Source organism: Ascaphus truei, chromosome 4, assembly GCF_040206685.1.
Source record: "Ascaphus truei isolate aAscTru1 chromosome 4, aAscTru1.hap1, whole genome shotgun sequence".
Classification (NCBI taxonomy): domain Eukaryota; kingdom Metazoa; phylum Chordata; class Amphibia; order Anura; family Ascaphidae; genus Ascaphus; species Ascaphus truei.
The window spans coordinates 327,852,942-327,868,855 of NC_134486.1; the positions used below are offsets into that span (position 1 = coordinate 327,852,942).

The following is a 15,914-nucleotide window of genomic DNA, read 5'->3' on the forward strand; positions in this document are numbered from 1 at the left end:
GTAAATGTATTTGAAACTTACTAAACCATGCACCCCTCCTGGTGTTTACAACTATTATGCCTAATACACGCAGTCAGCACTACACAGCCAAGAATGCATAGTTCTATATCATGATTAAGCCAGGGAAATGTAGTTGACAGGTTACAGTACGATGCCCCTTTTTCTTTGTATCAGATTAGAAGTAGATGCATTACTGCTCTCAGCACTAGCAACCTGCAGGCTCCTCCCAGCTGTAGGCTGGCCCTGGAGCTCACTGTAGGAGGTATTATGACCACCGTGGGTCAGGTGACTCCAGCTCTGCTTTTGATTTTACATTGCTGGAGCTGTTTCCTTCGGAGCTGTTTACAGAGGGCCTTGGGCGATACAAACCGCACTGTGTAAGTAACAGGTTTTCACCTCAGACTTTTTCTGTATGTAGCAGGGTAATCGGGGAACTTAACTGAATATTAGTACCAATGTTCTTTATTCAACTGAAGAAACATTGGTATCTGCTCCTTTATTAGAGCTGCCCCTGCACTGTAATCGTTCAGGAAGTTCATTTATTTTCTTCACACTTTTTTTTATGTGCTGAAATAAGGAGGCAACAGTTTCTTTCCCATATTTACTAAATAACCTGGTGAGATTTAACCTTGTCAAGTTATTTCAAAAGGTTAATTGACGCGATAACTGCAAGGACAGCATATTATTATCAGCTAGTCGCCTAACATCCTACACTGATAATAATGAAGCTATCATTTACCATCTGTTCAGCAGCATTCTCACATCACTTATCAAATGTATTTTTTTTTAATGTATGTCGCGTTTGATTACCTTTTTTAATGAAAACTAATCACCTAATCTGCCGATTGATCTGTACTCCTGTGATCGATCTGCAAAGATTCTGCTTCCATGGGAACAGGTAATAGCTGCTGCCTTTTCAGTTTAAATCAGTCCTTCACTCAGTGTAACTCAGCAGCTACAATGTAACCTTTTATTACTAGGTCTACAGTTTTCAGTTCTAAAACAGTCTTTTGCTATAGTAGGAACACTGCAACACTTTCCTGTTTGTGATCATTTGTTGCCAAAGAAATTGCACTGCTGAGGTGTGTTAAACCACAGGATATAGTTAATATAGAATTAAACCTCATAAAAAAAATGGCCTTGATTGGATTTTAAAAAAATGCAGTAAGTATTGCTTAATACTACAGAACTAAATAAAAAGAAACACGTAGGATATTGAATGTTTTGGTGCTTTAAGTCAGGAGATTGTGAAGAGCAGAGTTAAAATGTAGGCCTTTAACTGAGCTCCAAAGCAAAAGACTATTTGATATTATTTTCAGTGGTGTTTGTAGTATTTGACTCCACGTTTTGTGCAGTACAAGCCAATCTACATTGAGCTAGATGTGTAGTCCTGCACAGTTTTTTTTTTTTTTTTTTTGTGGTGTTTGTGATCAAGCTTTGTAAACAATCTTGCTTGCATACCGTATATACTAAGCACCCCCTTCTGCCTTTCTCTCTCACTTTGAATCCTGGCTCTCTTCCTCTCCTCAAACTCCCTTGTTCGTCTCCTTGGGGACTTCAATTGCCACATTGATGACCCCTCTCTCCCTTGGGCTTCCCGCTTTCTTTCTCTAACCTCTTCTTTTGGCCTTAAACCGTGGACTGCAGCCAGCACCCACAAGGATGGCTACTACTTAGACTTGGTTTTCACTAAGAACTTCTCCCTCTCCGATTTCTCCATTTCCCCTTTTCCTCTCTCTGACCATCATCTCATCTCATTCTCTCTATCTCGCTTCTCCCCTTCTCCACCTCCATCTACACCCCGGTTCTGCAGAAACCTGCGCTCTATTCACTTACCTGACTTTGAGTCCACTTTACGCTCCTCCCTCTCCTCTCTCAGCTTTGCTACAGACCCTGACAACCTGGTCAGGAACTACAACTCTGTCTTGTCCTCCTCTCTTGATCTACATGCCCCACTTTCTCTCTGCCGCACTCGCCCTACTAACCCTAGACCCTGGCTAAATTCCCACACAAGCATGCTGCGTTCCTCCACTCGTTCCTCTGAACGCCTCTGGAGGAAGTCTCACACTCTCGCAGACTTCCTTCACTTCAAATTTATGCTATCCTGTTTCAACTCTGCCCTCTCGCAAGCTAAACAAGCCTACTTTTCTGCACTAATCAACATGCACAAGTCTAACCCACGCCGACTGTTCTCTGTCTTTGATACTCTATTCAAACCACCCTCAGCTGCCTCTCCTTCCTCCATCTCCGCTCAGGACTTTGCTGACTATTTTAAGGAAAAGGTGGAATCCATACGTCAGAACATCCCCTCTGTTTCTTCTTCCCATCCTACACCTCTTCCTAACTCTCCTCCTGCCTTCCTTGACTCTTTTTCCACTGTCTCAGAGGAGGATGTGTCGCTGTTGATCGCCACTTCTCCCTCTACCACTTGCCCTCTTGACCCCATTCCCTCCCATCTCCTAAAACATCTTGCTCCTACTATAATCCCTACGCTCACACACATTTTTAACTCCTCCCTCTGCTCTGGAACCTTTCCATCCTCCTTCAAACATGCAACAGTCATACCATTACTCAAAAACAGCAAGCTTGACCCTACCTGTCTTTCTAACTATCGGCCTGTCTCCCTCCTGCCTTTTGCCTCTAAACTCCTTGAACATCTTGTATTCTCTCGCTTGCTCCATTTTCTCAACACCTACAGTATTCTCTCCTAGACCCTCTACAATCTGGCTTCCGCACTGCTCACTCTACTGAAACAGCCCTCACTAAAATAACTGACGACCTCCATGCTGCCAAAGACAGAGGTCATTACACTCTGCTCATATTACTCGACCTCTCTGCAGCATTTGACACCGTGGACCACCCTCTTCTCCTTCACATTCTCCATACTCTTGGCATTCGGAACAAAGCTCTATCCTGGATCTCATCCTACCTCTCCCATCGTACTTTCAGTGTCTCTTCTGCTAACACCTCCTCCTCCTCTATTGATCTCTCTGTGGGGGTACCCCAGGGCTCTGTCCTGGGACCTCTTCTCTTTTCTCTGTACACACTCTCTCTAGGTGACCTAATAACATCTTTTGGGTTTAAATATCACCTCTATGCTGACGACACACAAATATACTTTTCAACACCTGACCTTACACCTGCTATACAGACCAAAGTTTCTGAATGTCTCTCTGCTATATCATCCTGGATGGCCCTCCGTCGCCTTAAACTCAACATGGCTAAAACAGAGCTCCTCATACTTCCTCCCAAACCTGGCCCTACTACCTCCTTCCACATTACTGTTGGAACTACGATCATCCACCCAGTAGCCCAAGCACGCTGCCTAGGGGTCACACTCGACTCCTCTCTCACATTCGCCCCTCACATTCAAAACATTTCTAAAACTTGTCGCTTTTTCCTCTGCAATATAACAAAGATACGCTCTTTCCTCTGTTGCTCGACTGCTAAAACTCTGACTCGGGCCCTCATTCTCTCCCGTCTTGATTACTGTAACCTCCTGCTGTCCGGCCTTCCTGCCTCTCACCTGTCTCCCCTACAATCTATCCTAAATGCTGCTGCCAGAATCACTCTACTCTTTCCTAGATCTGTCTCAGCATCTCCCCTCCTGAAATCCCTCTCCTGGCTTCCAATCAAATCCCGCATCTCACACTCCATTCTTCTCCTCACTTTTAAAGCTCTACACTCTTCTGCCCCTCCTTACATCTCAGCCCTAATTTCTCACTATGCATCATCCCGACTCTTGCGTTCTGCTCAAGGATGTCTTCTTTCTACCCCCTTTTTATCTAAAGCCCTCTCCCGCCTTAAACCTTTTTCACTGACTGCCCCACACCTCTGGAATGCCCTTCCCCTCAGTACCCGACTAGCACCCTCTCTATCCACCTTTAAGACCCACCTTAAGACACACTTGCTTAAAGAAGCATACGAATAGCACTGTGGATATTCTGAACACATGATACATAAAGCTTGGCCCCCTGCAGACGCACTTACCAGAATTCCCTCCTACTGTCTCTGTACGTTCTCCCTACCTACCAATTAGATCAGGGTTTCCCAAACTTTTTTTTCCGTGACCCGGTTATTTTTTGAACTTCTCCTTCGTGACCCACTAAAAATGTTATCGCCTATACTGGCCTATAGGGCCTGCACAGACACACACACAGCCACTGATACACACACAGACACACACAGCCACTGATACACACACACACAGCCACTGACAGACACGCAGCCACTGACACACACACTGATACATACACACAGCCTCTGATACACACACACGCAGCCACTGACACACACACGCAGCCACTGACACACACACACGCAGCCACTGACACACACACACGCAGCCACTGACACACACACACGCAGCCACTGACACACACACACGCAGCCACTGACACACACACACGCAGCCACTGACACACACGCAGCCACTGACACACACACACGCAGCCACTGACACACACACACGCAGCCACTGACACACACGCAGCCACACAGATACACACGCAGCCACACAGATACACACACACACACACTCGCTCTCCCCTATACCCACACACACTCGCTCTCCCCTATACCCACACAGACACAAACAGTGAATTACAGGCAACGACGGATGTGAGTGACTGGAGAGGGGGCCAGGGGCACTTGGGTGGGAGGGAGGGAGGGGTCCAGGGGCACTTGGGTGGGAGGGAGGGGGCCAGGGGCACTTGGGTGGGAGGGTGGGAGGGGGACCAGGGGCACTTGGGTGGGAGGGGGACCAGGGGCACTTGGGTGGGAGGGTGGGAGGGGGACCAGGGACACTTGGGTGGGAGGGTGGGAGGGGGACCAGGGACACTTGGGTGGGAGGGTGGGAGGGGGACCAGGGACACTTGGGTGGGAGGGTGGGAGGGGGACCAGGGACACTTGGGTGGGAGGGTGGGAGGGGGACCAGGGGCACTTGGGTGGGAGGGTGGGAGGGGGACCAGGGGCACTAAGGGGGACCAGGGGCACGTGGGTGGGTGGGGGACCAGGGGCACTTGTGTGGGAGGGAGGGGGACCAGGGGCACTTGGGTGGGTGGGAGGGGGACCAGGGCCACTTGGGTGGGTGGGAGGGGGACCAGGGGCACTTGGGTGGGTGGGAGGGGGACCAGGGGCACTTGGGTGGGTGGGAGGGGGACCAGGGGCACTTGGGTGGGTGGGAGGGGGACCAGGGGCACTTGGGTGGGTGGGAGGGGGACCAGGGGCACTTGGGTGGGTGGGAGGGGGACCAGGGGCACGTGGGTGGGGGACCAGGGGCACTTGGGTGGGTGGGAGGGGGACCAGGGCCACTTGGGTGGGTGGGAGGGGGACCAGGGCCACTTGGGTGGGTGGGAGGGGGACCAGGGGCACTTGGGTGGGTGGGAGGGGGACCAGGGGCACTTGGGTGGGTGGGAGGGGGACCAGGGCCACTTGGGTGGGTGGGAGGGGGACCAGGGGCACTTGGGTGGGTGGGAGGGGGACCAGGGGCACTTGGGTGGGTGGGAGGGGGACCAGGGGCACTTGGGTGGGTGGGAGGGGGACCAGGGGCACTTGGGTGGGAGGCAGTGACTGGGTGGGGTGACTTACCTTGCCGCCGGACGCTTTCCCCTGCTGCCCCCAATATCCCCTGCTGCCCGGGATGGGAGGTGGGCTTGGGGGGACGGGAGGTGGGCTTGGGGGGACGGGAGGTGGGCTCGGGAGGGGGTGCCACGGGAGGTGAGCTCGGGAAGCTGGCTGCGGGGGGAAGCTGGCCGCGGGGGGAAGCGGGCCGCAGTAGGAGCTTGAACTTCCCCCTCCGTCCCACGTAACGTGCGGGACGCAGAGGAGCTGGTACTTCCTCCTCCGTCCCACGTTGGGAGCGGGGGGGGAGGAAGGGAGCAGGCCCTGCTTGCCCTGCGCGGGACCGCAGGGGGAAATCGCCGGCATTTTTTTAAAATTGAGCAGGGGGGACGGGAGACACCGCGCGGCCAGCCTCGCTGCGACCCGGCAATTTTGGTGCCGTGGCCCGGTGCTGGGTCGCGACCCACCGTTTGGGAAACGCTGAATTAGATTATAAGATCCTCGGGGCAGGGACTCCTCTTCCTTAATGTTATGTTTGTCTAAAGCACTTATTCCCATGATCTGTTATTTATATTATCTGTTATTTATTCGATTACCACATGTATTACTACTGTGAAGCGCTATGTACATTAATGGCGCTATATAAATAAAGACATACAATACAATACAATACACTTCATCTGGGCAATCAAGCTTGAGGAAATAGGACAACTGCTGGCTATTTGTCTAGGGCAGTGATTCCAACCAGGGTTCCGTCGAGCAGTCCCAGGGGTTCCGCCTTGCCGCCCGCAGTCACTGCGGCTCGCGACGGCTTTCCTGACTCTCCTCCTCCCTTCACCCTAGGAGCGCGTACTAGCAGTCTGGCTGCTGCTGCTTGTGTGCTCCTCGGGGAGGGGAGAGGGTTGATCCGTGGTGGTGGTGGCGGCGGCGGCGGCTGCTGCTGCTGCTGCTTCTTCTTCTTGTGTGCTCCTCGGGGAGGGGAGAGGGTTGATCCGTGGTGGTGGCGGCTGCTGCTGCTGCTGCTGCTGCTGCTTCTTCTTCTTCTTCTTGTGTGTTCTGGGGGGGGATCTGTGGTGGGGGTCTTTTTAAAATGTATTGGTTTGGGCGGGGTATTTTTATTAAGTATTGCGGGGTGGGGTTATATGTATTTAAGGGGGTGGGGTTTTTTGGTATGTATTTTGTGGGGGGATTGAATGAGAGTGTGATAATTGATGGAAGGTAGGGGCTAGTGAGAATTGAGAGGAGGGAGTGAGTGAGTGAGTAAAAGAGGCAATAAGAGTGAGATGTAGGGGAGAAATACATGCAAGGCGGGAGGGGAGGGTAGAGAAATACATGGGTAGAGGGTGGGAAATAGAGGGGGAGCGTGAGGTGTGAAACTTTGTGATTTACCGCTGTCAATCCTATAATGTGTCAGCCAGATAGGGTTTCCCCAAGATTTTTCGAAATACTTCAAGGGTTCCTCCAAACAAAAAAGGTTGGGAATCACTGGTCTAGGGCCATGCTACTTGCCCTTTCTCTCTCTACCCTGTTAATTAATTTGGACAAAGATGCCCAACAACCTTAGTAATTGTTCGGACAAGCAGTATGTCACAACTGGCGCTGATTACAGTTTACGTTGCCTTTCCCACTGTGTAGTAGGGTATATGGCCTGTTTTTAAAAAAAATCCAAAACCTTCTATAGTTATAGGTCACAGGAAGATGAAGCCAGTAATTGTTGTCCATGGAGGTGCTGGTGTGATCGTTAAAGAATATGAAGAAAGATATAGATCCGGAGTCAAGCGTGCAGCCTTAAAAGGCTATGACCTTCTGAAGCAGGGAGGCAGTGCACTGACCGCAGTGGAAGAAGCTGTGGTAGTGATGGAAGATGACTCAAACTTCAATGCAGGTAACAGGTTGAAATACTTCTGAAAATAATGCCCACAATCAAATGGAGTATTTAATGATGTTCTCTCCTAGAATACATCTGTATTAGGTCCCATAGATATGAGAAATAAAGGTCTATGACTTAATGAATAGGTAATGTTTATGCACCTCGTTCGGTGTCTATGGTAAGTAGTCAATTCTACCCCATAGGTTCCCCAAGGAGAGGTATTCTACAAGACATACAGTATCAACTGTACTGTATAGAGGCGTAGTAAAACAAAGTGTCTTCGGTGCTGCTGCCACTCAGAGAGGAAGAAGCAAGAAACAGTGGATCAGTGAAATACTAGTGTACTGTCCCTTCCTTTTTTTCTTCTAATGGTTTTTGTTTTGTTAAGGTTTGAAAGTTTGGAGGAGAACTGAGTACTTCAGTATTAAGAGATTCATATATTTTGTTTTTCTTTTGATTAACAATAGATCATATGACAAGCTTTCAAGAGTTCTCTCTTCCTCAGGTCAGCAGTACTACAGAGATTCCTTGAGTTTAACACAGATGTAAAAAAAAAAAATAACAATTTAAGACAGAAGATTATGGAGCAAAACTGAAAATAAGCAGGAATTTTGTTTTTGCAATATTTTCAAAATGTACTTTTTTTGCAAAGGTTTACCGACATTTCGTTTATTAACGCAAAAGTTTGTAGAACTTATTATTATTATATATATATATATATATATATATATATATATATATATATATATATATATATATATATATATATATATATATATATATATATATATATATATATATATATATTTTTTTTTTTTTTTTTAAGTACCAGAGAATGAGCAATACTCGGTTTTTGTTTTTTGTTTTCCGCTCAAATTAGAACAGATGTTACAAAATTCGAGACGTTTGGATTTCCAACCTGTGAAACTGCTCATCCCTATTCTTCAATATTATACATCAATACGTATTAATGTTTTAGAAAACGTGTGTAGGATTTCCTACTGAAATATATGAACAGAATAAAGTAAGATATATTTGAGGTTATACACAGATTCCCAACAAGCTCTGAGAAACCCCAACCCTTACCACATTATATATATATATATATATATGCATATAAGTGTCAAAAGGAGCGCTAGTGGGCGTGGCTAAATGTATACAACAAAAAACAAAAATGCCCAAAGGTACTTCCTTTGTGACAAAAATACACACTGTTTATACCTATATATCTCTTGTAAAAAGGGTCATTTAGTTTAACCCTTTGGCCAAAGCATCTTAAGCCTGCTGCCACTTACAAGGCATGACCGAAGCAGGTCCTAACACTCACCTGGGTTAAAATTCTTATTTACCTGTATAATTACAGGAAGAATGATCACATTAGATCTGTCGTAAACTAGCAAAATGAAACTGACCTGCCAACTTGGAAAGTGGGGTGGGGCGAGCTTAAACCTTGAGGGGGGAGGTTATCAATAAGAAGGAACTTCCTGCAGGGATGTATGCAACATTCAAAAGATCAGTTCCACTACATAATGCGAGTTGATTAAACCAGCAATATCAAGTGACTTTTGAATACTGTATCATTAATGCTAATATATATTGTAGCAGTACCCATTTCAAGGAAATTTGTACTTAGATCGGTTCCGGATCCCTTCTGTAGTGCTCACGTGATTTAGTTTTGACCTGTCCCACTCCTCCGCCCGTGCTGGTATATAGCCAGTTATTCTAACACTTGTTTACCTTGATTTTTAGCATTGTTTTTTAATGGGCTTTGTTTGTCCACTATCATCATTGTGTTTTTAACATTAAAATTTTCATTGTCCCTTAGTGCGCCTGCCTGTCACTTGTTTTTTCCCATTTCAAGGACATTTGAATACTTGGCCATATTAAAATTGGTTATAGAATAGTTTTTGGTTTGTTAAGAAATTAGTGTTGACAAATGAATGAAGTGTTTTTTTTCAGTGCATTTTGCAGTGCTTATTTTTTGTGTGTGTTTGTTTACACCATACAACTTTTAAATCATAGGCTTTCCATGGCAGGCATTCCTGTTGTGCTTTTATATTTCTACATGTTCTATTATTATTTATTTTTTTATAACACAAAGTTTTATTTAATTTCTGGCACACCATATAAACATTACATATCACAATATTTACATTTGATTTTTTTTTTAATATCTTAATTTAAAGGAAAGCAAAAAAAAATATACCAAACTAGGGGAGGGAACATGTATTGTATCTTCTAGAACAGGCTGCACAACACGCGGCCCGCCTGCACTCATTGTACGGCCCGCGGCGGCTTTCCCCGTTGTCCTCCTCCCTCCAGACCCTCCTCTCCCACCCGTGAGCCGCTATACCCTCCTCCTCTCCCGGCCGTGAGCCCCCCCTTCTCTCCCGGCCGTGAGCCCCCCCTTCTCTCCTGGCCGTGAGCCCCCTCCTCTCCCGCCCGGGAGCCGCGAGCCCCCCTCCTCTCCCGCCCGGGAGCCGCGAGCCCCCCTCCTCTCCCGCCCGGGAGCCGCGAGCCCCCCTCCTCTCCCGCCCGGGAGCCGCGAGCCCCCCTCCTCCCGCCTGGGAGCCACGAGCCCACTCTCCCCCTCTCCTCCTCCTCGAGCCTGCTCTCAGGACTGCACAAGTGTGCTAGTCCTGCCTGCTCCGTGAGGTGCCGTTGGGGGGAGGTGAGGTACAAGTGGGGGGGGGAAGGTGAGGTGCAAGTGGGGGGGAGGTGAGGTGCAAGTGGGGGGAAGGTGAGGTGCAAGTGGGGGGAAGGTGAGGTGCAAGTGGGGGGGAGGTGAGTGGGGGGGAGGTGAGGTGCAAGTGGGGGGGGGAGGTGAGGTGCAAGTGGGGGGGAGGTGAGGTGCAAGTGGGGGGGAGGTGAGGTGCAAGTGGGGGGGAGGTGAGGTGCAAGTGGGGGGGAGGTGAGGTGCAAGTGGGGGGGAGGTGAGGTGCAAGTGGGGGGAAGGTGAGGTGCAAGTGGGGGGAAGGTGAGGTGCAAGTGGGGGGAAGGTGAGGTGCAAGTGGGGGGAAGGTGAGGTGCGCAGTGGGGGTGAGGTGCCAGGGGGGGTGAGGTGAGGTGCCAGGGGGGGGTGAGGTGAGGTGCCAGGGGAGAGGTAAAGTGCAGGGGGTGGGGGGGAGTGTGTGAGGTGCAGGGGAGTGTGTGAGGTGCAGGGGAGTGTGTGAGGTGCAGGGGAGTGTGTGAGGTGCAGGGGAGTGTGTGAGGTGCAGGGGAGTGTGTGAGGTGCGGGGGGCAGAGGTGAGGTGCAGGTGAGGTGCAGGGGGGAGGTGTAGTGGGGTGATGTGAGGTGCAGGGGGAGAGTGATGTGAGGTGTGGGAGGTGCAGGGGGAGAGTGATGTGAGGTGTGGGAGGTGCAGGGGGAGAGTGATGTGAGGTGTGGGAGGTGCAGGGGGAGAGTGATGTGAGGTGCAGGGGGAGAGTGATGTGAGGTGTGGGAGTTGAGGTGAGGTGCAGGGGAGTGAGTGAAGTGAGTTGTGGGGGGGGTGTAGTGGGGTGATGTGCAGGGGGAGAGTGAAGTGAGGTGCAGGGGGAGGTGTAGTGGGGTGAGGTGCAGGGGGGTGATGTGAGGTGAAGGGGGGGTGAGGTGCAGGGGGGTGGGATGTGTGGCTGCAAGGGGTATTGTGTTATGTGGAGGGGGAGTATTGTGTATGGGTGAGGGGGAGAGATGGGAGTGTGAGATAGAGGGTGAGTCTCGCAAAGGTTGATGATGAGGGATGCTGTGGGAGATATATGAAGATGAGTGCTGGGGGAGATATGAGGATGATGGGTTGCTGGGGCAGATATGAGGATGAGAGGTGCTGGGGGAGATATGATGATGATTTTACCCGTGTGGCCCGAATCTGTTTTCCTTGGAGCAGTTCGGCCCTTCTCGCTTTACAAGTTGTACAGGACTGTTCTAGAATAAGCTAGATCCTCTTCAGATATGCCTATGATCTTGTTCCCTGTGTGGGCACTTCTCTAACCTCTGTCTCTTTGACCAACATCACATGTTGATTTAATAATATGTATCATACTTTTCTTCACCTCTGTCAAGGCAGAATGCATTTTGTCTTATTAAAGCAAAATTGTAGCTATACTTACCCGTTTTGGGCTAGTCATGGAATCCATACTTTTGGAAATTTAGTGCCAGAGTCTTTGACCAAACTCGTCAACTTTTCCATATGGCAGACAAACCACATTCTGTTCCGACTCTTGGGAATGTTTGGAATCTCCAAATGGTTTCATAATACTGGGTTCTCGCACCTAGTTGCTGTTGCAAAATGTGCGATTAATTTACTTTCAGACCTGGAAATGCCTGGTAGTTTTCTGTTTAATAGAAACAGCCAGGGGTCAAATGGAACGGGATGCCCAAGATCCTCTGCAGACAATCTTTGATTTCCCCCCCCACCCCCCAAAGTGGGGCAATCTGAGGGCAGGACCACAGCATATGTAACAAGTCTGCTGTTTCTCCATATTGTTTTGGGCACAATGGAGAGTAACCTGCGACAAATGTTGATAATTTTAGTGGGATGAGATACCACCTCATAATTACCTTATGCGTTCTCCCTTAGCGTCGTGCAAATTGTGCTTTTGGCTACCGAAACAAAAATCTCATCCCACTCTTCTTCCTCCAGTACTTCCCCAGGTCTGCTTCCCACTGAGACATATACTGTATACTTCATTTTTCGGGAGTACTCAGGGCTAGAACAGGTCATTTCCCTATTCATTTGAGATGTAAGTTCGCTAGTGTCTCTCTCTAAAATACAGAGCTTTTCAAAATTTGTTAATGGGAGCCGGGGGCTAAATTTGTTTATAAAATACATCTGGATGTATCTAAAGAATTCAGAATATGGTATGTCTTTTTCTGACCTAATTTGTTCAAATGTTTTAATGTTATTTCTACCCTCCAGATCTTTCAATCTCGTAATACCTTGCTGCTTCCAAATTGTAAAATCTTTACTACCCATCCCTGGAGCAAACTCCGGATTATCCGATAGGGGAGCCATCAATGATTTTTGATTTTTTTAGTGGTTGGAGCACATCTAAATTTTGCGGCCTCCCAGATTGATAAGGAATTGGTCATTGAGGAAAGCGGTTTACAGTCAATTTTGACTTTCAATGATGGTAACCAAATTAGATTGTGTCATTCTAACGGAGAGCAGAATTATTTTTCCACTTCTACCCATCTTTTCAAATTGGGGTCTACATGCCATTGAGTAATTTGACATAATTGGGCCGCTTTGTAATAGGACAACAAGCAAGATACATGTCAGTCGACCCATGATTCCTTTCTTTACCCTCTTTTTAAAAAAAAATTGTAGTTCCATATGAATTTAGATGTTAAAGATTGGACATAACTGATATCTCTACGTACGACTAGCACTGGAAGAATTTGAAATGGATACAGAATCCGAGGGAGCTAAATAATTTTAGTGCAATGGCTTCTACCAACCCACGATATGTTATACGTGGACCAGATTCAAATGTCTTCCTTTAGAGTCTGCAGCAATTTGGGAAAGTTTGCTTTATATAAAGATTTATAGTTGTTTGTAAAATGTATTCCCAGGTATTAAATAGCCCTGTGTTGCCATGTAAATGGTAGAAAAAAGAAGAGAGCAGCGCCACTGCCAGGGAGTCAGGTGGTATAAAAATAAAATTCTATTTATTCAGCACAAATACAAAACATCCCCCAAGGAGGTGAAAAACCCTCCTACGTGTTTCAGACACTCCTTGATAAAGGACGTATAAGGTGCAGGGTGACGGGGACCCTCTATATATACCTAGCAGAAAAGGAGAAAGAATACTTAATTTTCGCGCCAAACACTTGCGCCCGCGTGAGACGTCATCATGGGTGCCCGCACGCGAACCTCCGCGCAAAATTCAATCCCCGTCCACACGAGCACCAATGCAGGGCTGACATTGCTCACAGGAGTGAAGTGCTGGCAACCTGCTCTGTCTTCCCCCGCTCCCCCGGGCCCATACCTTGAGAGCTATTGGACCACGATCGGCACACCAGCGAATGACAGCCCAAGCTGAGGCGCCAGCCCCCCTGGTCCTAGCAGCTCATCATCGATGGGCCCGACAAAGGAAGAAACATACCAAACCCGCCCCCATTTGAAACTCTAATATGTTCTTATGCGTAGCCCCCTGTGCTTCTAATAAAATAATGAAAAGCACAGTCTATACCTTTAGTTAATTGTGTCGGAGTGACATCACCATGAGGCAGAATCTGCGGGAGATGACTGTATAGCCTGCACGAAGGATCGAACAAACAATGAGCAGTAAAATAGATAAGTACAGCTCAACCCCGTTATAGCACAATCCACTATAACGCGGTTTGGGTGTGGACCCCGAATATTTAAAAAAAAAAACTTTTTTTTTTTGCGCACACACTACACACAGCTACCCCTACCCTTGGTGTCGGCTGCTGGTGGGGATCTGAGCGGGGCTGGCGGGGGGGGTGTCAGAGCGGGGCTGACATCGGAGCGGGGCTTGCGGGGGGAAGTGAGACTGCTGGGGGAAGTGCGAGGAGAGTTACGGTGACTGCTGGGGGACGTGTAGGGCTGCCTGCGCCTCACTCCACCTCTTCCTACCTCCCCCCTCTTACCGATCGGGCGCACGGTGACCATTTTTTAAAATAAATTAGCGTGACCCCAGTTATAGCGCGGTCAGATCGGGTGCCCCCGAGGACACGCTATAATGGGGTTGAGCTGTATAGCCTGCATGAGTATGGCCATGACTCGTTTCCTAACGGCATGCTGGCTGTGTAAACTGAACACACAGCCTCCGTTTTACCTCCGCTACTGATATTTATCTGTCTGGCTGATTCATGGACAGTAACTACCAACTGGGGTTCCCCTGGGGCTCATATGAGCAATACAGCCACAAGCAACAAACAACTAGTTTGGTACAGGAACAATTTGTTACTGTAATACACTGAGGATTGAATACAATGTATATATGTTTTGCCACTGCTGCTTATACATACAGAGGGAATCAGAACGATTGTATGTGATGCTTTCTGAGCATGTTTTATTATCTTTTGAATTAAATCTACACTGTTATTTTCACTATCTGAGTCTATAGCTGGATGCGGTCTGAGAACCGCGCCTCGAGACGTAAAAACATTTTTAGAGTGTGCCTCAGAATACAGTGTATAAGGAAGTCAGTCATAGCGGAGTGGGTATGAAAGGAGAGGTATAGATAGATCTATCTCCCTAGGTGTCTACAGGATTAATTGCAATACCCCGACCGGATTCGGGTATATATTCTTATCAGGAGTTACTGGAATATGGGAGGGCGATACTGCATAAGATGATCCTTGTTACACTAAAGAGGGCTGTAGACGGACGTTCACAGAGGTAGACAATTGGAGACTTTTATAAGGTGAAATTATAATAAGGCTTTATTGTGACTTTTCCTTTTCATCAGGAAATCATCCAAACACAGGGGGAACAGAGCTTCTATTCACTTGGGAGTATTTCTAGTGAAATCCTATGCAATTAATTCACATCTCCGTTAGTTAAGCATTTCTCCCAACCCCAAACACATAGCATGAAATAAGCAGATATAAGCAGTCTTTTAAGAATGAAAGTCTTATCTGTTAGCTGCTGTAGAGTAAGCTCCTCTGCTCTCCTGGAACCGCACCCATGCGTGCACAGAAAATCATCATCCAGGTTTAGAAGTCTTATTTGGTGTCTTGCAATCAGCTATGCTGTGCAGAGCTCAAGACATGGTCAGCTCCAGAGATATGTGTTCTCTTGGTCAGTCTCTCCTGGGAGACTCAAGAACACTGCTCTGTCTCCAAAGTTCAGCCCACAAGTGAGCTAAGGTGTCACTTCCTGTCTCAACAGACAGGCTTTTGTAAGCAATCAGGCAGGTGGTGTTTATTAATTGACTACCAGCAGTTAACCACCACACTGCTAGATTAAAGGCACATTACTTGAACGGGGATTACTCCCCTGTTACATACCTCCCCTGTTTGTGGGAAGCTCGGACTTGCCACGGCCAAAGCCCATCCTTCCACTCTCATTCTAGATATCTCAGTGACTTGAATGAGAGTTGATGGAGGAAGAGAACCCTCAGTCCTGTTGGGATTGGAGCCCTTTCTCCAGTTTATTTGTGTCTCCTCCTGAAGGTGCTTGAGATCAGCACCCCTCAGTCGCTCGAGGAGGACTTTCTCCAAGTATAGTCTTTTTTCTACGTGCGCGGTCATGAGATTTCCCTTGCGTCGGTTGCTTGTCTTATTGTAGGCATACTGTATGGCAGCAGTTGTAGCGTGTTTAAAAACAGCCCTTTGAGTTTTCCGCTCTTGAAGCTGTCTCTCTGCCCTTTTCCCACTCAATGGGGTTGCTAGTTCAGCCTCTTTGAGATTAAGTTGCAATTCCACACCCACTTCCAGAGAATGTCCCATCTTTTCAGCTTCATCAGCTAAGGATTCATCTGGTTTTAATTCAGCACGTGTACCTTCTTTTGTTGGCTGCTGGGTGGCTGA

General features: G+C 47.9%; 1 protein-coding gene across 2 annotated transcripts in view; it reads left to right on the top strand.

Annotated features, from left to right (window-relative positions):
* The first annotated feature begins 254 nt into the window (after nt 1–254).
* The window catches only part of ASRGL1 (asparaginase and isoaspartyl peptidase 1), a 50,871-nt gene continuing 35,211 nt past the window's right edge, over nt 255–15,914 (top strand). For both annotated transcript variants that reach the window (XM_075598060.1, XM_075598061.1), the window contains exons 1-2: nt 255–377; nt 7,244–7,447. In XM_075598060.1, coding sequence (XP_075454175.1) covers nt 7,261–7,447 — 187 coding nt within the window. In that variant the 5' untranslated portion in view covers nt 255–377; nt 7,244–7,260. The remainder of the gene's footprint in view (nt 378–7,243; nt 7,448–15,914) is intronic.